Source organism: Aotus nancymaae, unplaced genomic scaffold, assembly GCF_030222135.1.
Source record: "Aotus nancymaae isolate 86718 unplaced genomic scaffold, 86718_ANA_hifiasm-v0.15.2.pri h1tg000089l, whole genome shotgun sequence".
NCBI lineage: Eukaryota > Metazoa > Chordata > Mammalia > Primates > Aotidae > Aotus > Aotus nancymaae.
Window position 1 is genome coordinate 17676314 of NW_026988504.1, and position 22920 is coordinate 17699233.

A 22920-nucleotide genomic window follows, 5' to 3' on the forward strand; every position below is an offset into this window, starting at 1 on the left:
CTGGTCTCGAACTCCTGGCCTCAAGTGATCCCTTGCCTTGGCCTTCCAAAGTGCTGGGATTACAGGCCTGAGCCATTGCTGCACTTGACCTGTTCTTGCTTGCATTATTTTATGTGTTTATTTTTTCCACAAGGCAAAAGAAAGGAAGAAACTTAGTTTTATTAAAATATAAGAAGATTTTAAAAAAATGACCATGCATTTCTAGGTACTGTCACAAAGCAGAAATCCATAATGTAGATATTATTTTCTGTGTAAGATATACTTGGTAATTTTTTTTTTTTTTTAGAATGTAGCACTCTATTGCCCAGTCTGGATTGCCCAGTCTGGAGTGCAGTGGCATGATCTCAGCTCACTGCAACCTCTGCCTCCCGGGTTCAAGTGATTCTCCTGCCTCAGCCTTCTGAGCAGCTGGGATTATAGGCATGTGCCACCACGCCCAGCTAAATTTTTGTATTTTTAGCAGAGATGGGGTTTTACCATGTTGGCCAGGCTGGTCTAGAACTCCTGACCTCGTGATTCGCCCACCTTGGCGTCCTGAAGTGCTGGGATTACAGGAGTGAGCCACTGTGTGTAGGCTCTAATTTTGTATTTTTAATAGAGATGTGGTTTTCACCATGTTTGTCAGGCTGATCTTGAACTCCTGAACTCAAGTGATCTGCTTGCCTTGGCCTCCCAAAGTGCCAGGATTACAGGTGTGAGCCACCATGCCTGGCCATACTTGGTAATTTTGTAAGAGGTAGTCAGAATGTTGTGGAGAGTATAGAATTTGGGGTTAGAAAATTTGGGTTCATACCCTAGTTATGCAACCTATAAGCTTTGTGTATCTAAGCAAATCATGTATTTTCTCTGTGCTTGTGCCTTTAGTTATAAATACATGTTTAAGATGAAAGTGTTTAGACCAGTTGTGGGGAAAAAAAATTTTAAAAGCCCAAGTGTGATGGTGTGTGTGTGCCTGTAATCCCAGCTGTCTAGGAGGCTGAGACTGGAGGATCACTTGAGCACAAGAGTGAGATCAGCCTGGGCAACATAGCGAGACATGGTCTGGAAAAAAAACAAGGCAGTCTTATTTATTTTAGGAATATGGTGGAATAATGTATATGAAAGATACTTTTCAAGGTGTAAAGTTTTTTTTTTTGTTTTTTTTTTTACCTTTTTTTTAGCTGTAAGTTTATTCAATGCAAAATAATCCTCTCCAATTTTACTGAGGTGGCTGACCATGTCCACAACCAAATCCGCCTCTAAACTGGAATTCGGTTGCTGACCCAGCCCCAGCCTCGGCTTTCTTGTCGGCACCAGGTGGCACAGCACTCCGTCTGTAGGTATCTCTGTCGGCTTCCCCTCTTGTGAGTCTTGTAGGTCGCTCACCTTTCAGACCTTTAGGCTGAGGCCTGCCTGTCTCTGGACGGCTGTGGCGTAGGGTGGCAGGCACGATCTCTGGGGGCAGATGGAGGTAATCACAGAGATACTGGATACCCTCATTGGTAAGGTACCAGTAGAAATGTCTCCAGGCAAAGTGTTCCTTCACATAGCCTTGGGACTTGATAGACTGCATGGCCTTCATGACATGAAGGTTGGGCACGTTCTTGTCTGCCAGCTCCGGGTGCTTAGGCATGTGGACATCCTTCTTGGCCACCATGACTCCCTCCTTAAAAAGGAGCTCATAAATGGTAATCTGATTCTTCTTAGGCATCAACACCTCGGCGGCTGTAGGGTCCGGGGCCAGGGCTGGAAAGTCAAGGTGTAAAGTTTTATGTAAACTTACTTTGTCATTTTTGACCACAGATTTTGTTTTAAAGAAGTTGGTCAAAGCCAATGATGTTTTATAGCAGGTACGACATTAACCATGATTTATATATATATATATTAAATGATACATGTCTTTTAAAGTACGCATTTTGGATTGAAATCCTAACTAGGGAGGGGGAAAAAAAGGCATAAATGTCTTGTATACTTTAGAGTATTAACATATCATGAAGTATTCATGTATTTCATTATTTTATTTTTGAGAGAGAGTCTTGCTCTGTTGCCCAGGCTGGAGTGCAACAGAGTGCAATGGTGCAGTCTCAGCTCACTGCAACCTCTGTCTCCCTGGTTCAAGCAGTTCTCCTGCCTCAGTCTTCCCAGTAGCTGGGACCACAGGCATACACCACCATGCCTGGCTAATTTTTTGTATTTTTAGTAGAGACAAGGTTTCAATACGTTAGCCAGGCTGTTTCTCAAACTCCTGATCTTAAGTGATCTGCCTGTCCTAGCCTCCTGAAGTGCTGGGATTACAGGCATGGCCACTGCACCCAGCCTTAATATTTTAAATATTAAGATATATATTTATATTTTTATAAACAATTTTTATCTTAATATGGCAGACATTTAACCAATTAACTGTACTTCTCTGTTCTTTCCATCCCCCAATTTTTGGTCAGAAGTAGAAGAGCTTTGGGGAATAGTTTGGATGGCTCAGGATTTTGGGAGTAGGGTTGTAGATAGGGGAGCTGTTTGGTGCAGTCTTTATGACAGTAAATTTACCTGTAGCATGCTGGCACTTTCAAAAGTAGCCTGTAGCGTCACCTCTTGCCAGTAGATGGGGGTATTTCTGCACTGATCGATACCAAGGGTATGTAAAAAACTGTAGAACTGAAACCCAAAGTCTAAATGAGTCTACTTGAAATAAATGATGTTGAAGGATTAGAAACTGTGAAAATTTGACTCCAACAATTAATGAAAAATCATACTTTAGTGTGAACTTTCTTATGTAAACTTTAAATGCTACATGTTGTAGGAGTAGATAGTAGAGTTGCAAACATTAGTAGTTAACTATTCTACTTTTATTTTTGTGTAATCTTGTGTTATCAGGCTTTACATATAAGTTTCTTCCTCCAGTGAAGAAGAAAACACTGATTGGTTGGTAAGATTATTCAGAATTATATGAATCTAATACCATAAATAAGGTTGATAGAGCTTTTTTACAGTTGAACTTAGGAAATTTTTGTGAAGAAGGATGAAAACAATGTTTAAGTTAAAGAAAAGTAAAATGATATTTGATACATTCAAAATACTATTTCTAACATAGTACTGGATATGTAGTACTTCAGTAAGTTTTGTGTGTGTGTGTGTGTGTGTGTGTGTGTGTGTGTGTGTTTGAAACAGGGTCTAACTGTGTCACTCAGGCTTATGGCTCGCTACAGCCTTGACCACCTGAGTTCAAGTGATCCTCCTGCCTCAGTCTCCTGAGTAGTTGAGATTATAGGTATGTGCCATGATGCTGGAGTAATTTTTAAATTTTTTGTAGAAATGGAGTCTTATTATGTTTCCCAGGCTGGTCTCAAACCCCTGGCTTCAAATAGTTCTCCCATCTTGACCTCCGAGAGTGCTGGAGTTACATGTGTGAGACACTTGGGAATTAAAGAATGATAAAATTGAAAAAAGGCTTTCATGATCTCAAGGACCTCATTTGAAGCTTAAGATCTCTATTCGTGATGTCATTACTGAATTAACTAACATTTGTAGCTTAGTAATTTCAACAACATTAAGTTATAAAGATACAGGACTGAAGTGTTCATTTGTCAGTATTTGACTTGATGAATAGAAGTGTTTTACCACACTCTACATAAATTTCTTTTTTTTTTTTTTTGAGACGGAGTTTCGCTCTTGTTACCCAGGCTGGAGTGCAATGGCGCGATCTCGGCTCACCGCAACCTCCGCCTCCTGGGTTCAGGCAGTTCTCCTGCCTCAACCTCCTGAGTAGCTGGGATTACAGGCACGCACCACCATGCCCAGCTAATTTTTTGTATTTTTAGTAGAGATGGGGTTTCACCATGTTGACCAGGATGGTCTCGATCTCTTGACCTCGTGATCCACCCGCCTTGGCCTCCCAAAGTGCTGGGATTACAGGCGTGAGCCACTGCGCCTGGCCCATAAATTTCTTAACGAAATGAAGATCACTAATATTCACTGGAATAAAATCTGTTTCTGGAGTATCACCTAAGAAAAGTCACATGTAAGTAGTCTGTCAATGTTAGGAAGATAATTTAACATTATTTTCAGAGCTCTGTGGTTTTAAGGTATTCTTATTTATTGTCTCATTTAATTACTATTGAGATTCTGTTTATTTTTATTTTTTATTTTTTAAGAGAGAGTCTCACTGCATTGCCCAGGCTGGAGTGCAGTGGCATGATCGTAGCTCACTTATAGCCTGGAACTCCTAGGCTCAAGCAGTCTTCGTGCCTCGGCCTCCTGAGTAGCTAGGACAATGAGCACTCACCACTGTGCCCAGCTAATTAAGAAAAAAAAAATTTAAGGACTGGATCTCACTATGTTGCCCAGGATGGTCTTGAACTCTGGAATTCAGGCAGTCCTCTCACCTCAGCCTCCCTTATAGCTGGGATTACGGATGGGAGCCATTGTGCCTGCCAAGGTATTTTTGTAGGTATTCTGGACCAGTGAAAATGAAATGAGCATCTTTTATTTGATGAAAAAAGATTTGTTCTCTAAATCTTTTTTTTTAGACCAAGTCTCCCTCTATCACCTGGACTGGAGTGCAGTGGTGTGATCTTGGCTCACTATAACCTCCCCATCTGGAGTTCAAGCGATTCTCTTGCTTCAGCCTCCCGAGTAGCTGGGATTACAGGTGCCCACCACCACACCTAGTTAATTTTTGTATTTTTAGTAGAGGCAGGGTTTCACCATGTTGGCCAGGCTGGTCTTAAAGGCCTGACCTCAAGGACTGCCTGCCTCGGCCTTCCAAAGTGCTGGGATTACAGGTGTGAGCTACCCGCGCCTGACCTCTATTCCAGTTCTTTAGAAATGAGGATAGAGGTACCAGAAGTTCACTGTGGTAAAATTTGAAGCTTCCTATGTTTTAATTTTGTATTTCCCAGTTTCTTCAGATTTTTTTTTTTAGTGTGATTTCCAGCTTAGTTAACCCCAATTGTGTTTTTTTCTGGCCAGAAAGAAGACTTAGAATAGTGATGAAATACGCTCATATTTACATATTCATTCAGTAAACTTTCTGGGAGTCTTACATGCGTCTAACACTGAAGTATAGGCTCCAGGCTCTAGAGTTTTAAGAGAAGGTTAAGATCTTTATCTTGCTTTCAGAGAACTTGCAGTGTAACCAGACAAGACTTGATGGATAAAATAACCACAGTCAGTGCTAGAGTTAGTGCTGTATGCAATGATGGTAAAATGAAAGAAAGAAAGCCTACCAGGCATAGTGGCTCATGCCTGTAATCCCAGCACTTTGGGAGGCCGAGGCAGGCAGATCACGAGGTCAAGAGATTGAGACCTTCCTGGCCAACACGGTGAAACCCCGCCTCCACTAAAAATACACAAATTAGCTGGGTGTGGTAGCACGTGCCTCTAGTCCCAGCTACTCGGGAGGCTGGGGCAGGAGAATTGCTTGAATCCGGGAGGTGGATGTTGTAGTGAGCCAAGATCGCGCCATTCCACTCCAGCCTGGGCAACAGAGGGTGACTTGGTCTCAAAAAGAAAAAAAAAAAAATGGAATGAAAGCCCATAGGTATTTCTAAGGGGGCTTTCTAGATTCTAAAGTTGATCTGTCTTTTATATTTTCTACCTTCCACTTTACGAAGAAAGGCACATTGACCAGACATTTTGAATAGTGCATTGTGGTGTGAGACCTTCCACACCACTGGAGAGACAAATCAGAATGTTGGTGATAAGGCAGGGATATCAGTGACTGGGTAGCATTTTTTCACAAGTCAGGTAGATTCCATTCTTTAACTTGCAACAAAATTGAAGGACTTGATCAAGTTTTTAGCTCACCATTAAAAATAATTTTTATAGTTCCAGGTGTGGTGGCTCATGCCTTTAATCCCAGTACTTTGGGAAGCTGAGGCGGGTGGATCACTTGAGCTCATGAATTCGAGACCAGTCTGGGCAACATGGTGAAACTCTGTCTCTACGAAAACTACAAAAATTAGCCTGGTGTGTGGTGCACACCTGTAGTCCCAAATACTTGGGAGGCTGAGGTGGGAGAATGGCTTGAGCCCAGCAGGCAGAGGTTGCAGTGAGCCAAGATTGTGCCACTGCACTCCAGCCTGGGTGATAGAGCTAGACCTTGTCTTGATTAAAACAAACAAAAAAAATTTCAGTGGCTCATTCCTGTAATCCCAGCACTTTGGGAGGCTGAGGCAGGTGGATCACTTGAGGTTAGGAGTTCGAGACCTGCCTGGGCAACGTGGTGAAACCCTGTCTCTACTAAAAATACAAAAATTAGTTGGGCATGGTGTGCACACCTGTAATCCCAACTATTTGGGAGGCTGAGGCATGAGAATTGTTTGAACGTGGAGATGGAGGTTGCAGTGAGCTGAGACCACGCCACTGCACTTAAGCTGGGCAACAGAGCTAGACTTGTCTAAAAAAAATATAAAATTATAAGACATAGTGAAGTTAAATACTATTATTTCCCAGAAAAATTTTAAAAATTACAGATCTTGGTAATTTTTTTGGTATTTAACTGTAAGAATTAATTTAATGGCATTGCTATAACAAAATTCTTTTCATTCTTGTCTACTTATTTATGTGAATAGGTTTTCTTTGCATTTATATTTATGAAATGAAAAATAGTAATAGAATTTATGTTGTACCCTGACTCATTCCAGCAATAAGTAATATTCATTAATAGAAGCATTAAGTAATTGAAAGTAAGAAAACTCCATCCGTCTCATTAAGAGATGCATTTTCAACTGAGTGTGGTGGCATATGTCTGTAATCCCAGCTACTCAGAAGGCTGAGGCGGGAGGATTATTTAAGCCCAGGAGTTTGAGACTAGCCTGGCAACATAGTCATACCCTGTCTTGAATTAAAAAAAAAAAAAAAATGGCTAAATAAGAAAAAGGAAAAAAAAAAAAGGACATGCAGGCGGGCTCGGTGGCTCATGCCTGTAATCTCAGCACTTTGGAGGCCAAGGCGGGTGGATTGCCTGAACTCAGGAGTTTGAGACCAGCCTGGGTAACACAGTGAAACCCTGTTTCTAAAATACAAAAAATTAGCCAGGCATGGTGGTGTGCATCTGTAGTCCCAGCTACTGGGAAGGCTGAGGCAGGAGAATCACTTGAACCTGGGAGGTGGAGGTTGCAGTGAGCTGAGATCCAGCCTGTACTCCAGCCTGGCAACAAAATGAGACTCTGTCTCAAAAAAAAAAAAAAAAAAAAGACATACGTATACAATTATTCCCCTCCTTGTCTTCCTGGCCACTTTTCTATTTTTCTTAATTATTATTATTTTCAGGAACAAGGTCTCACCATGTTGCCCAGGCTGATGTGCAGTAGCTGTTCACAGGTGTGATCATAGCACACACACACAAAAAGACTCTAAAACTTAGAGGCCTCCCTCCCAAGAAATACCCTAATAGTTTTATTATCTGATGGTTTCTGTGGGTCAGGGATTTGGGAAGGGGCTCAGTTGGGTCATTTTGGCCCAGAGTCTGTTGTGTGTTTATTCAGATGGTGGCTGGAACTGGAATAGCTGGGGGCTGGCTTGATATATCTCTCGCTTCAGGTCATGTCAGAGCCTCCATGTGGTCTCTCTACATGGGCTAGTTTATAGCAGCTTCAGGGCAGCTACGCTGATAACAAGACTGGCTCAGGGCACCAGCAGGAATTGTCCAGGGAACAAAGTGAAAGTTACATCTCCTTTTCTGACTTAGCCTAGGAAGTCCTTGCTGCGTTTTACTGGTCACAAAACAGGTTAGTTATAGGCTATTCTAGATTCAACAAGAGGGAACATAAACTCTTATCTCTTGGTGGAAGAATTTTCAAAGAATTTGTAGCCATTTAAAAAATTGTCTTCCAGCTGAGGAACCAAAAAAGAAAAAAAAATTGTCACAGGTGGTGGCAGTGGCAGCAGGTGCTGCTACTTTTTGCTTTTTTTGGATTGGACTATTTATTCTTTGGTATATTAATCTAATAGATACAATTTTTCAGCGTTCGTAATTTGTTTTGTGTTCTACCTTTAAATTTCCAGGAATTTTATTACGGAGCGTTTAACAAATGGCATAAAAATTTTCAACAGCCTCTAGAAGAGTTATGATAGCTTATTAAAGTATAAAATCCATAAATATGTTGGTAAAGGATTAAAAAGGTCATAGAGAAGCAGCTTGGTAAAAAGAACGCAGACACTATCTGAATAATTCATATAAATATGTGAATTTAATTCTTGAATTCTCTGGAATGATTTTTGTATTGAAAAAATATTATAATTCAAGTTTAAGAATAAAAGAATGTTAGTGTTCTCCTATTTTTCAGACGAAATCTCACTCTGTTGCCAGGCTAGAGTGCTGTGGCACCATCTCAGCTCACTGCAACCTCCGACTCCCTTGTTCAAGTGATTCTTCTGTGTCAGCCTCCTGAGTGGCTGGGATCACAGGCATGCGTCACCATGCCAAGCTAATTTTTGTGTTTTTAGTAGAGATGGGGTTTCACCATGTTGACCAGGATGGTCTCGATCTCCTGATCTCGTGGTCTGCCTGTTTCGGCCTTTCAATGTGGTGGGATTACAGGTGTGAGCCCCCACGCCCAGCCTCATAGTTTTTTTTAACCATCTACAATTCATTCTCCACAGTAGCTTCATGAATTAAAAAAGAAAAAAGTGGGGCCAGGCGCGGTGGCTCACGCCTGTAATCCCAGCACTTTCGGAGGCCGAGGCGGGTGGATCATGAGGTCAAGAGATCGAGACCATCCTGGTCAACATGGTGAAACCCCATCTCTACTAAAAATACAAAAAATTAGCTGGGCATGATGGCGCGTGCCTGTAATCCCAGCTACTCAGGAGGCTGAGGCAGGAGAATTGCCTGAACCCAGGAGGTAGAGGTTGCGGTGAGCCGAGATTGCGCCATTGCACTTCAGCCTGGGTAACAAGAGTGAAACTCTGTCTCAAAAAAAAAAGAAAAAAGTATTTTGGCTAAGATCAAGTGTAGTAAAATAAAGTAAAAAAAATTTAAAAGAAAAAAGGGAATTGGCTGATTTTACTTCCTTGCTTCCTCTAGTGTCTTTCCATTATACTTAGAATGAGATAGACACTATCCAAGACCTTGTATAATCTGGCTCGATTGACTGGGCTTTCCTTTGCTCATTATGTGTTAGTCACATGGATTTTCTTTTAATTTCTTGAAAAGGCCAATCTCTTTTCCACCTCAGGGCCTTTATATATATTCTTTATTTTGAAGGAATTTTCTTTCTCTTGTTGCTTCTTATTTTTCTATGTCAGTTATAATATCTCAAAGAGTTCCTGACTAGTTTGTCTAAAGTCTCTCCTCTTATTATGCTACGTCTATAAAATCCTGTTAACTTCAGAGAACTGGACACAATTTCTTTTGAGTATTCACTTATTTACCTCTTTATTATCTTTTTAAAAATAAACTTTTGATTTTAGAATAGTTTTAGATGTACAGAAAAATCTGTAAATCTAAAGATCTCTAAATCTGAAAATAGTGTAGAGTCCTGTATTTCCACAACCAGTTTTCCCTATTAAGGAATGTCTTACATTAGTATGGTACATTTGTTACAATTAAGGAACCAATATTGGTACACTCTTATTAACTAAAATCCATATTTATTCAGATTTCAGATTAGTTTTTACCTAATGCTGCTTATTGTTTTTTAATCCCTACTAGATGAGGAGTGCCTTCAGGGCAGGGATTGTGTGCGTGTTTCATTTAACTAATGTAATGCTAAATACTAAGGGGGTACTTGGGAAGTATTTCTTAAATGACTACTGGAAAGAGGTCTTAGAGTTTACAGTCTAACTTAAACTTTCCCATTTTAGATGAGAAACTTGCTTGAGGAGGTATATGTGTCTCTCCAAGTCCCATGGGTAGTTCATGGTATAGTTGGTATTAGACACCACATCTTGTGATATCCAGTTTGCTATTATCTCTTTGAAACTAATGAAGCTTGATTTTCTTTTCATTTTTTTAAGATGAGTCTCTGTCACTTAGACTGGAGTGCAGTCTCGTGATTTTGGCCTACTGCAACCGTCGCCTCCTGGGTTCAAGTGATTCTTCTGCCTCAGCCTCTCAAGTAGCTGGGATTACAGATGTGCACCAACAGGCCTGGCTAAATTTTGTATTTTTTGTAGAGACAGGGTTTTGCCACGTTGGCCAGGCTGGTCTTGAATTCCTGACCTCAAGTGATTCACCTGCCTTAGCCTCCCGAAGTGCTGGGATTACAGGTGTGACCCACCATGCCCAGCCTGAAGCTTAATTTTCAAGACCTAATCTGAGGATCTGGGAGGGACCCTAGCAATGTGTTCACCTGGTTATTTTTAAAAAAGTTTTATTGGTATATAATAAATGAATGAGAAAAGTGCAAAGATTATAAGTGTGTAGTTTAAGATTTTTCACAAACTGAAAGCACATATATAACCCAGCACCCAGATCAAGAAACAGAACTTTGCTAGTATGTGGTCACATGTTTTTGAAGAATTTGCAAATGTAAGTTAATCTAAACCACAGTCAGCTAAGAATGCTGTCTTTTTACCTGACTTCCCCTTTGTTACACTTTTCCTTACATTGGGTGGCATTGAAATGGCTGTGGGCACTTTTGGGGTCTGGCTATGGGGAAATTGACTTGAAGATATATTTAGTTGGATTTTAGCAGGATATGTTTATGTGGTTCACAGTCTCTTTGTCTATAGTCAGGGTATTACTAGCCATCCCAGTATGGAGATGGTTTCTAGGAATATTCTGTCTGTTGTACTAACTTATGTGGCATGGTGACATAAACCTGCAAAGCTAGAGGTGATCTAGCAATATGAATGTGTCCTATGGCATCTGGCACCCAAAGTGCATGGTTAATAGAGGAAAAACAAGATTTGATGCCAAAAACCAGTCTGGGGAAAATTCCTTAAAATTTTACAGCTTCATATGAAAGAAACTTTTTAATAATTTTCCCAGGTTTGACCATAGTCCTAAAAGTTTATATAACATTGCTGGTAATGGCCCTGTGCTAAAAGAAAACTTTTCTAAGTCATCAATAATAACAACAACAGGTTGGGTGTGGTAGCTTATACTTGTAATCCCTGCACTTTGGGAGACTGAGGCAGGCAGATAGATTACTTGAAGTCGGAGTTTGAGACCAGCCTGCCCAACATGATGAAACCATGTCTCTAATAAAATTACAAAAATTGGCTGGGCGCGGTGGCTCACACCTGTAATCTCAGAACTTCGGGAGGCCGAGGTGGGCTGATCACCTGAGGTCAGGAGTTCGAGACCAGCCTGACCAGCATGAAACACTCTCTACTATAAACACAAAAACTAGCTTGGCATGGTGGTGGGCACCTGTAATCCCAGCTACTTGAAGGCTGAGGTACAAGAATTAGTTGAATTTGGGAGGCAAGAGGTTGTAGTGAGCCAAGATTGCACCACTGCACTCCATCCAGCCTGAGTGACAGAGTGAGACTATCTCAGACAGCAACAATAAGAACAAAAATATGTTCAGCTATGCTAGAAGGACTGAATTATTTTTCTTTTATCACTATAGAAAATAACATTACAAAACTCATGGGAGCCGGATGCAGTGGCTTATGACTGTAATCCCAGAGCTTTGGGAGGCAGAGGCGGGAAGATCACTTGAGGTCAGGAGTTAAAAGACCAGCTTGGCCAATATGGTGCAACCCTGTCTCTACTGAAAATAAAAAAGTTAGCTGGGTTTGGTGGCGTCTGCCTGTAATCCTAGCTACTTAGGAGGCTGAGACAGGAGAATGGTTTGAACGTGTGAGGCAGACGTTGTAGTGAGCCAAGATCGAGACACTGCACTCCAGCCTGGGCAACAGAGTGAAATTCTGTCTCAGAAAAGAAAAGAAAAACTCATGGGAAAGTGTGGTGCTGGTATAAGAATTGAGATGTAGATCAATGGAATAGAATTGAAAGTCCAAAAATAAACTCATACATTTGTGGTCATTTGATTTTTTTTGTTTTTGTTTTTTTGACAAGGGCCCAAAAACCATTAAATGGGGAAAGATTAGTCTTTTTAAAAAATGGATTTGGGGCCAGGTGGTGGCTCATGCCTGTAATCCCAGTACTTTGGGAGGCCGAGGTTAGCAGATCATTTGAGGTCAGGAGTTCGAGACCAACATGGCCAATAAGTGAAACCCCGTTTCTACTAAAAATACAAAAATTAGCCAGGTGTGGTGTTTCATGCCTGTGGTCCCAGCTACTCGGGAGGCGGAGGCAGTAGAATCACTTGAACCTGGTAGGCAGTGGTTACAGTGAGCCAAGATCGCGCCATTATACTCTAGCCTGGGCAAAAGAGTGAGACTCCATCTCAAGAAAAAGTAAACAAATAAATAATGGTGTTGGACCAACTGGATTTCCACATGCAAATGAATGAAGTTGAGCCTCTACCTCATATATGAAAATTAACTCAAAATGGATTAAAGAGTAAATGTAACAATGAAAGCCATAAGACTCTTGGATGGTTTAGTGTGGTGGCTCATGCCTGTAATCTCAGCACTTCGGGAGGTCAAGAAGGGTGGATTGTTTGAGGCCAGGAGTTCGAGACCAGTCTGGCCAACATGATGAAACCCCATCTCTACTAAAAATACAAAAATTAGCCAGTGGCGGTGGTGAGTGCCTGTGATCTCACCTACTTGGGAGGCTGAGGCAGGAGAATTGCTTGAACCTGGGAGGCAGAGATTGCAGTGAACTGAGATCGTGCCACTGCACTCCAGCCTGGGCAACAGAGCAAGACTCAGTCTCAGAAAAAACCTTCTTAGATGGAAACACAAGACCTTGGATTCTGTCAATTAAAAAAAAAAATCTTACTTATTTTTGTAAAGATGAGGTCTCACTGTAATGCCCAGACTGGTCTCAAACTCCTGGGCTCAAGAGATCCTCCTGTCTCAGCCTGCCAAAGTGGCAGGATTACAGTTATTAGCCACTGCATCATCCAGCCTAGACTCTATCAGAATTAAAAACCTCTGTGTCCAAAAGGACACTAACAAGAAAGTTAAAAGATAATTCATAGAATGGGAGAAGATACTTGTAAATCATACCTGATAAGGGTCTACTATACAGAATATATAAAGAACTCTTTTTTTTTTTTTTTTTCTGGGGCGGGGACAGTCTTGCTCTGTTACCCAGGCAGGAGTGCAGCGGCACAATCTCAACTTACTGCAACCTTCGCCTCCTGGGTTCAGGTGATTCTCCTGCCTCAGCCTCCTGAGTAGCTGGGACTACAGGTGCACACCACCATGCCCGGCTAAATTTTTTTTTTTTTTTTTTTTGAGACAGAGTCTCACCCTGTTGTCCAAGCTGGAATGCAGTGGCACACAGTCGCAGCTCACTGCAACTTCTACCTCCTGAGTTCAAGCAATTCTTCTGTCTTAGCCTTCTGAGTAGCTGGGATTACAGGCATGTGCCACGACGCCTGGCTAATGTTTATATTTTTGGTAGAGATAGGGTTTCACCGTATTGGCCTGGTTGGTCTTGAACTCCTGACTGCAAGTGATCCACCCTCCTCGGCCTCTCAAAGTGCTAGAATTATAGGCGTGAGCCACAGCGCCTGGCCTGATTTTTGTATTTTTAGTAGAGATGGGGCTTCGCCATGTTGACCAGGCTGGTCTTGAACTGACCTCAGGTGATCCACCCGTCTCGGCCTCCCAAAGTGCTGGGATTACAGGCGTGAGCCACCGCACCTGGCCATGGAACTCTTAAAACTTAAAAATAAAAGGACAAACAATCCAGTTAAAAAATGGGCAGCTAGCCAGGTGTGTTGGCATATGCCTATAATCTCAGCTACTTAAGAGGCTGAGGTGGGAGGATCCCTTGAGGACAGCCTAGGGAGCATAATGAGACCACAGCTCAAAAAAAAAAAAAAAAAAAAAAGAGGGCAAAGGGTTTGAATAGGCAGTTCTCCAAAGAAGATATATCAGTGGCCACAAAGCACGTGAAAAGATGCCCAATATCATGAATCATTAGGGAGATGAAAATGAAAACCACAATGGGATACCACTTCACGCCCACTAGAAGGGTTATAATAATGGGAAAATAACAAATGTTAGCAAGGATGTGGAGAAATTGGAACCCTCATACATTGTTGGTGGGAATGTAAATAGTTCAACCATTGTGCTAAACAGTTTGGCAGTTTTTCGAAAAGTTAAACATAGTTACTCTATGACTCAGCAATTCCATTCCTAGGTATATACATAAGAGAACTGAAAACATGTTCACACAAAATCTTGTACATAGTAGCATTATTTGTAATAGCCAAAATAGTTAGGTGGAAACAACTCAGATGTCTATCAACTGAATGGATAAAAAAATACGGCATTTCTATACAATGGAATATTATTCAGCCATAAAAGAGAATAAAGTGCTGATAATGTATGCTATAAGTATGGATAAGCTCAAAAAATAAGGTTAAGTGAAAGAAGCCAGACAAAATGCCGTATTGTGTAATTCTACTTGGCAAATCCATAGAGAGGCAGAAAGTAGATTCTCGGGTTGCTAGTGGAGAGGAGGACGGAGAATGGAAATGACTGCTAACATGTATGGGGGTTTTTTGGGGTGATGGAAATGTTCTGGAATTGGATATTGGTGATGGTTGTACAGCACTGTGACTGTGCTAAAAATTACTGAATTATACAGTTTAACATGGTGATTTTCATGTCATGTGACTTTTATTATTTATTTATTTTGAGACCTAGTCTCACTGTGTCACCCAGGCCAGAGTGCAGTGGTGTGACTCGGCTTACCGTAACCTCCGCCTCCCTGGTTCAAGCGATTCTTGTGCCTTAGCCTCCTGAGTAGCTGGGATTACAGGTGTGCACCACCATGCCTGGCTAATTTTTGTATTTTTAATAGTTATGGCGTTTCACCATGTTGGCCAAGCTGGTCTTGAACTTCCCTACCTCAAGCGATGCACTCACTTCTGCCTCCCACAGTGCTGAGATTACAGGTATGAGCCACCGTGCTTGGCCTTATATGACTTTTATCTGGAAACAAACTGAAAAAAACTGTCATAACAAATATTATTATTTTTCTAGGCTATGGTGTTTGTGGCTTTTGCTAGTTTGTTAAGGTTTATGATTTATTTTCTCATTCTAAATTGAATATTGGCCATCATACCCAGTTCTGTACTCATAAAGTGGAGCCCCCAAAGTCTGTAAGCTTCAGGCTTCATGAAATATGAATGCACCCAGGATGTATATTAGCATCAGATAAAAACTATTCAAGGACTGTGTCTTCTTTTTAAGAATGAAAATTCAAGCTTGAATTGAACAGACATGTTTATTTCTGCTCTGTCCCCAAGCTCCAGGCACAGCAAGTAAGGGAATAAAAACAGCATAAATCTGCAAGAGCAGAAAGAACAGGAGGCAGCAAATAAGTGGTGTCAAAAAATTTCAGGGAAATGGAAGGTGGTTGGAGTAGATTAACTAGCTGAGAAAATGGAATATAAAATATCTGCAGAGGCGAATACCAATTCCTTGCATGGTTCTAGCCATATATCTAGAAAGATTCAGGTATTGAAGTTTCCAGGTATCTCTGAGGTTGCAGGCAAGATGTGAAGCTGAAAGCAGGAAATGGTTTAAAGTCTGTGAAAAGTTCTATACATGCCTCATCCTAGGCAGGCAGATGAGTGTTCTTCCCCCAACCTCACAAAAGTCAAAATTTATCTTGTGGAGAAAGCCAAGCTGTCTGCAGACCCAGGAATACCTGGTGCTGTGGAAGATGGTATAGGAATGCCACTGAAACTGAGGGGATTGGCTACATCTTTAAATGGTGAAACTCCCACCCCTCTTGTACTGCTTAGCTCCAAGAACACTAGCAGCCAGTTATTCTTTTTTTTGTTTTTGTTTTTTGTTTGAGACAGACTTGCCCAGGCTGGAGTACAGTGGCGGGATCTCAGCTCACTGCAACCTTCACCTTCAAGTGATTTTCATGCCTCAGCCTCTGAAGTAGCTGGGATTACAGGCGCCCACCACCACATCCAGCTAATTTTTGAATTTTTAGTAGAGACGGGTTTTGCCATATTGGTCAGGCTGGTCTCAAGCTCCTGACCTCAGGTGATCTGCCTGCCTAGGCTTCCCAGAGTGCTGGGATTACAAGCGTGAGCCACTGTGCCTGGCCTATTTAAATTTTATGTTGTTTTTTTTTTACAGTAGCTTTGTATGGAGAGTATAAAACTTCACAACATTTTTTTTGGGGGGCAGGGGGCTAACCTCTTGGTAGTTGCCTTTGTTTGTAAGTTACCTCTAAAGTTCGGAATTGAAAGTTGTTCGGTGTTTTCAGCGTATTATTGAAAGCTCAGAATTGTAGGGACCAGAATTTTACAGATTCTCTAATGTCTTTAATCAGTTAGATAATTCATGTTACATGAACAACAAAACAATGATGCTAGTTGAATCCTGGAATTTAAACTTGCAACAAAGTGAATATAACACAGTTCATGGTTATTCTTAATAATTATAAATAGTAAAGGGATTTATGTAAATATTTATTACTTTTACCCAGCTAATAAATGTTTTCAGCTGGGATAGAATGATACTGGGGTGGATACGGAGAGTTCAGTGTAAAGTTCTTTCTCTGTTTTTGTTTTTATACTCTGCTTTCTCTTTGAAGTTGTTCTTTCCTCTATTTGATTTTGAGAGACCCTGATTGACTCCCAATACCTGGATATAGAGTTTTTTTTATTTTTTTAAACAAAACAAAACAGGGTCTTGCTATGTCACCCAGGCTGGAGTGCAGTGGTGTGATCATAGCTCACTGCAGCCTCAGCCTCCTGGGCTCAGGCCATCCTCCCACTTCAGCCTCCCAAGTAGCTGGGACTACAGGTCCGTGCCACCATGCCTGGTTAATTTTTGTAGAGATAGGTTCTCGCCAGGTTGCCCAGGCTGGTCTTGAACTTCTGGGCTCACACTATCTGCCTGCCTTGGCCTGCCAAAGGCAGGGATTACAGACTTGGCTGTAATGACTGTGATTACAGACTTGAGCCACCACACCAGCCTCTACCTTCTGTTATAACAGTAAATACTATGTATCCCTATTTGCAAAGTTTTAAGAAACTCTTTACGTAAGTCATCTCACTTAATCCTCAAAATAATATGGTGAAGTAGGTGAGTACAAATATTATCATAATATTGTCATCAGAAAACATTGATCTCAGAGAAGTTAAGTAATTTGTCCAAGGGCTCACAGTCCTCTTAAGTGTGGGAAGCTGGAATTTGAAGCCAGATGTGTTTTATTCCTGTCTGTAAGGTGTTACACTGTCTTCTTAAATTGTTTAGGTCTCTTGAAAGAAGACTGGAGGCCTTTGAACAGTTTCTTTTTTTCCCGAAGTGGTTATTTTTTGTCTTATTTTTCCCTTCAGCTGAAAAAAGGATATAGGAAGCATTTGTAAGTTCTTTTAAGACCAGGCTTTAGGTCAAATAGGCTGAGTATGTGTTTTGAATTAAGTGTTTTTTGTTTTTTTCCTGCCCATGTCTCTTTCCCACAGCTGCCCAGTCTATGTCAATTGGAGATGCATTTGCTTTAATCAGCACACATTTCCTGGGAGGGTTGATGTTAGGAGTATGTAGGGACCTGGTCAGTTATTAACCATGTGGTATGGATTACATGACACTTTGGCCAGTCTAGCTTCAGACATCTGAGGTAATGGAGAAATTTGTGATTGATATGCCAAGTCAAAACTTCTAGAGATTAAAATTTAGCTTTGCTTCCCCCTACCTGCCCCTTTTTAAAAACAGAGGTGGTGGCTCATGCCTGTAATCTCTGCCCTTTGGGAGGCCAAGGTGGGTGGATTATTTGAGGTCAGGAGTTCAAGAACAGCTTGGTCAACATAGTGAAACCCTGTCTCTATTAAAAATATAAAAATTAGCTGGGCAGAGTGGCGGGTGCCTGTAATCCCAGCTGCTTGGGAGGCTAAGGCAGGAGAATCGCTTGAACCCAGGACGTGGAGGTTGCAGTGAGCCCAAATGACACCATTGCACTCCAGCCTGGGCGAGTGAGACTCTGTCCCCCACCCCCCGACTCTGTCCCCCACCCCCCAAAAAAGAGAGGCTTAGAATAATACTAGAGTAATGAGTGGTTAATAGATGTTATGATATGATAGCAAAGTGCAGCTTTGCTGGGTGACCCCATGTTGCTGATCCTCTCTGGTATTTAATAAGCTAATTCATATAATGTGTATAAGCACCATGTCTGCGAAGTAATAAACATTCAATGACTATTATTGTGTAAATATTTCTCACATTCAATAAAAAGTGTGAAAATGAGGGCAGAAGTAGAATTAGGGTTATGTCAAATTCTGTTTTTTGCTTCATGATGTTTTGTTTTTTGGGAGGGGGTGTTTAAGTGCATTTTGTGTTCTGAGAGAGTAGATTTTAGGAGCTGGGTGGGTTTTCAAAGATGGCCAGTCAAGGTCTGTGGACTCTGGAAGTTTGTCATATTAAGTACTCTTTTTATATTCTTTCAGAATTTAAGTATACATATGTGTCTCATATCTTTAAAGGCCTTCCTTAGCCCATTTCCTTTAACTCCTTCATTTCTTCCTTTCAGGAGTAGTCTACTTTTATAGAATAGTCTACTCTCATGTGTATCCTTGTTTTCACCTCTCTCTCTCTTTCTCTCTCTTTCTGTAAGCCCCCCCCCCCCCCGCCCCACTCTGCCTTTTCTTTCGACCCAAATAGCTGGGACTACAGGGATGCGCCACCACTCCCGGCTAATTTTTAAAGTTTTTTTGTAGGATAGGGTCTTGCTATGTTCCCCAGGCTGGTATTGAACTCCTAGGCTCAAGTGATCCTCCTGCCTTAGCCTCCCAGAGTGCTGGGATTACAGCATGAGCCATTACACATGGCCTTCACCTTTCTTTTATGCACTAACTCAGCCTTTCCCCAGAAGTCTTATGAAGCTGCTCTTAAGGAGGATACTAGTGCTCTAACTGATGAAGCAGAGACTTTCTGTCTTGACCTTACCACTACATTCCACTAATAGTTGCTTTTCAAGGACTCTAGAGATATTTGAGTGCTTGTTGAAAGTAGGGCCTTCAAGGATATGTTTTAAGTTTTCCCCAGTCATATGAAGGACAGCCCTTAGCTGGAGCCTTCAACAAGTTTGTATAGCAACTCGTTCTTACTTTTATCAGTTCAGCTAATGAGACGCAAATTGAGGGGCAAAATTCTCATAATTTTCTAAGGACAGCTTTAAAGCCTTTTTCTGCTAAATTTGTTTCAACTCTGGGTGGACTGTGATTTGTCCCATTGCCTCCAGTAGTTGTCCCCAAATAGAGCATTTAAATACAAGTTTTTAGGTTTGACAATATTATGTTTCTGCCTTACTGCTTAAACCTAACCTGTTGCACCAGTTTGGGTGTAGTGGCAGGAACTAATTTCTTGTGTTTTGGCCAGTTAGCTCTCTGCACACTTGCAGGGTAACAGGCTCTTCTTCTTTTATGGCATTTAATTTGAGTAGGATCTTATATTTTTAGAAATTCCCAGTTAGCTGATAATCTCTCAAATGAAGTGATTTTCTACTTGATGAGTACGTGAAGACTTGAAAATCAGAAGCTTCTCATAAACAAATCTCTTCTAGAATTTTTGCTAACTGCTTAATTTGCATTAACTTTTTTTTTTTTTTTTTTTTTGAGACAGAGCCTTGCTCTGTTGCCTAGGCTGGAGTGCAGTGGTGTGATCTTGGCTCACTGCAGCCTCTGCCTCCTGGGCTCAAGAGATCCTACTGCCTCAGCTAGTAGCTGGGATTACAGGCATCCGCCACCGCACCCGGCTAATTTTTGTATTTTTAGTAGCAATGGGGTTTCACCATGTTGGCCAGGCTAGTCTTGAGCTCCTGACCTCAGGTGATCTGCCCACCTTGGGCTCCCAAAGGGCCAGGATTACAGACGTGAGCCACCATGCCTGGCCTGCATTAACTTTATATGTCACCACACAGAGGCAAAAACAGTTGATTTTTCTTTCCAGTCACCTCAAGTGACTAATCTGTCGTTCATTGTCCTGTTGTTCACTGAGGTCAGGTTTATGGCTAATATTAATACTATGAGAGCATTTCTGGGTTCAAACTGTATACAGTTGAAAAATGGGTAGTTTCATGTCTCTTGGCTTGACACTTGTTTAAAATATTAAATACCTCCTTCCAGGTATAGTTTATTTCCCCTTGTGTTCCCATGAGACTTGACTAACAGGGTTATTGTCTTGTAACTTTTCTCTACATCTCCCCCTGGTTCTAAAGCCTTTACTTACTCTATCAGCAGCCTAGGTCTCAGGGTAAGTATTTTTCTTGCAGTCAGGTAACCAGATTCATTTTTTTGTAGGCTTCAGGTCAAAACTCTTCTCTTAAGCCTTATTTGGTGGGTGTTCAAAGTTCTTCCTGTAAGTGGTTTCTGAGTAGGCTTTCTTTGGTTGTTGAGTTAGTTTACCTGTTTATTAACATGCTTGTTTCTCCTGGCCTCTCTTTTTATAGTTTTGTTTTTTCTGTTTGCAATCTCCTTTTGCTATGTTTTCCTTAAAATTCTGTTAACATGCTTTTCATCATCTTTTTTTTTAGTATCAGTTTATCTGTTGTTCTCTCTAGCCTTTCTTTTTCTTTTTTTTGAGACAGAGTCTCCCTTTGTTGCCCAGGCTGCAGTGTAGTTAACGTGATCATGTCTCACTGCAGCCTTGACCTCCCAGGGCTCAGGCGATCCTCCCAGAGGAGGAGACCTCTAGCCTTTCTTCCTACTACAGTGTGACTAAAAAGTCTTCAAGATTTTGTCCTCAGACATCAGTCTGGGTTTCCAAGATTCTTTCCCAGGACAATCAGTTGGTTCCTAAGGAAACCTCATCTCTTGAGAAACTTGTAGATGCTTGTCTGGTTATCCCTTTAATTCCAGTGCAGTGATTGCTCAGCCTCCTGAGTAGCTGGGACTCCAGACTCATGCCACTACACTTGGCTAATTTTTTCTATTTTTTGTAGATACAGGATCTCATTTGTTGCCCAGGCTGGTCTCAAACTCCTGGGCTCAAGTGATCCTGCCACCTCGGCCTCCCAAAGTGCTAGGATTACAGGTATGAGGCACTGTGTCCGGCCTCTAGCCATTCTTTTCACTACAGTGTTAATAAAAAGTCTTGTCTTTAAGATTTTATCCTAAGGCATCAGTCTGAGTTTCCAAGATTCTTTCCTAGGGCATCAGTTGGTTCCTCTGGAAATCCCATCTCTTGAAAAACGTGTGGATTATGCTTGTCTGGTTGTCCCTTTAATTACAGTGCAGTGATTGCTCTGATTTGCTTTAAAGGTTCTTACATACTCTTACAGTGTATAATCATGTTTTGAGGAGGCACGAAGTTGCCAAAGCAGGTGAAAGGAACTATTTTTCTCTCTAGATTTTACCCATAAGTAAATGGCAAAATGTAGCAGAAAGGGTTGGTTGTGTTATTCAGGTGTATATATACACATTATATGTGTGTGTGTGTGTGTGTGTATAAATTGTACATTTTATTTTTTGAAAAGTGCATTCTTTCATTAATGGAATAAATTACTCTCTAATTTGTCTTTTGTTTAGCTCTGAACACAATTAAAGATGGTTTTAAGGTTCTTTTCTGTGATTACACCTGTGGTACACCAGTTGATAAGATTCACATCTGTGCAGGGTTTTAAATATTCCCAGGTGCTTTAGGTTTGTCTACTCATACTATCAGGTGCAGGGGTCAAATGGTGGTTGAAGGCCAGGCAGGTAAGCAGCTGGTCCCTGGACCGGGCCCAACCTGCTCTGCCCTACCCTGTGCTCCTTGAGGCTGTGAACCCAGCACCAGGCCTCTGCCATGTTCTGCCATCCATCGCCTCGACTCTTCTAGATCCATGCACCAGCACCACACTTTCCCAAGGTTAGAGCTAGCTAGTGGGCACCCAGTGGTGAAGCAGGAAGGGAACAAGGACCTCAAAGCTGATCACAGTGAAGAAGTAGAGCAGTCAGGCCACAATCTGGAGCAAGTGAGGAGGCCAGCTCCACTCATTCCAGTGGGATTGCTGGCCTTGCAGCTCCGGGAAGGTCCTCTGGTCTTCATGGGCACCATATAACATGTTCTTCTCAGGGGCTGTCTTATTGGGGTCCTTGTTGCAGATATTCATGTTACATATCATAAATGCTCAGTAAATGTTTGTTGACTTGAAAACATTTGCACATCGTGGCCGCCATGCCAGAATGGCCCTGCCAGGGTCAGCCCCCATGTCTGGCTCTCTCCTCTCCCCAGGGTGGCTGCTCTTCAGACCCTCATGGCAGAGATGGTTCCCGAAACAAGGTGGCAGTGTGCCCTGGAGTGGGGCCCTATACCAGACAGAGGTTGGGCCAGCTGGTCTTCCAGCTCCAGCTAAGGTGGGTTGGTGATGTGCCCTGAAAATTGTGTGCCTAAAATATGTGAATGTATTGCCAATTACATTTAAATAAAATTGTTCTAAAAAAGTAGTAGATGCTCAGCCCCTTCACCACATGATGACCCGTGTTGCCTTGGGACTCTGAAGAGAGTCCCCACCAGCAGAAAGGCCCTCACCAGATGCAGCCCCTTGACCTTAGACTTCTTAGCCTCCATAACAGTAAGAAGTAAATTCATTTTCTTTATTAAGAAAACAAGTAGAGCCGGGCGCGGTGGCTCACGCCTATAATCCCAGCACTTTGGGAGGCTGAGGCGGGTGGATCACGAGGTCAAGAGATCGAGACCATCCTGGTCAACAAGGTGAAACCCCGTCTCTACTAAAAAATACAAAAATTAGCTGGGCATGGTGGCGCAGGCCTGTAGTCCCAGCTACTCGGGAGGCTGAGGCAGGAGTTGTTTGAACCCAGGAGGCGGAGGTTGCGGTGAGCCGAGATCGCGCCATTGCACTCCAGCCTGGGTAACAACTGAAACTCCGTCTCAAAAAAAAAAAAAAAAAAGAAAAGAAGTAGAAAGTATGAATTTTGAGATGAGAAAAATTTGAAT

At 41.8% G+C, this 22920-nt stretch overlaps 2 protein-coding genes across 2 annotated transcripts in view; one reads left to right on the plus strand and one right to left on the minus strand.

The window, feature by feature from the left end:
• Positions 1-22920, plus strand: part of SMURF2 (SMAD specific E3 ubiquitin protein ligase 2) — a 116431-nt gene that overhangs the window by 13016 nt on the left and 80495 nt on the right. The window lies entirely within an intron of this gene.
• Positions 1167-21807, minus strand: LOC105718295 (small ribosomal subunit protein eS10-like). The gene is made up of 2 exons (XM_064369169.1): positions 21726-21807; positions 1167-1725 (listed from the first exon to the last, which is right to left on the minus strand). Exons 1-2 carry the CDS (start codon positions 21805-21807, stop codon positions 1199-1201), a joined length of 609 nt encoding a protein of 202 aa, XP_064225239.1. The 3' UTR covers positions 1167-1198.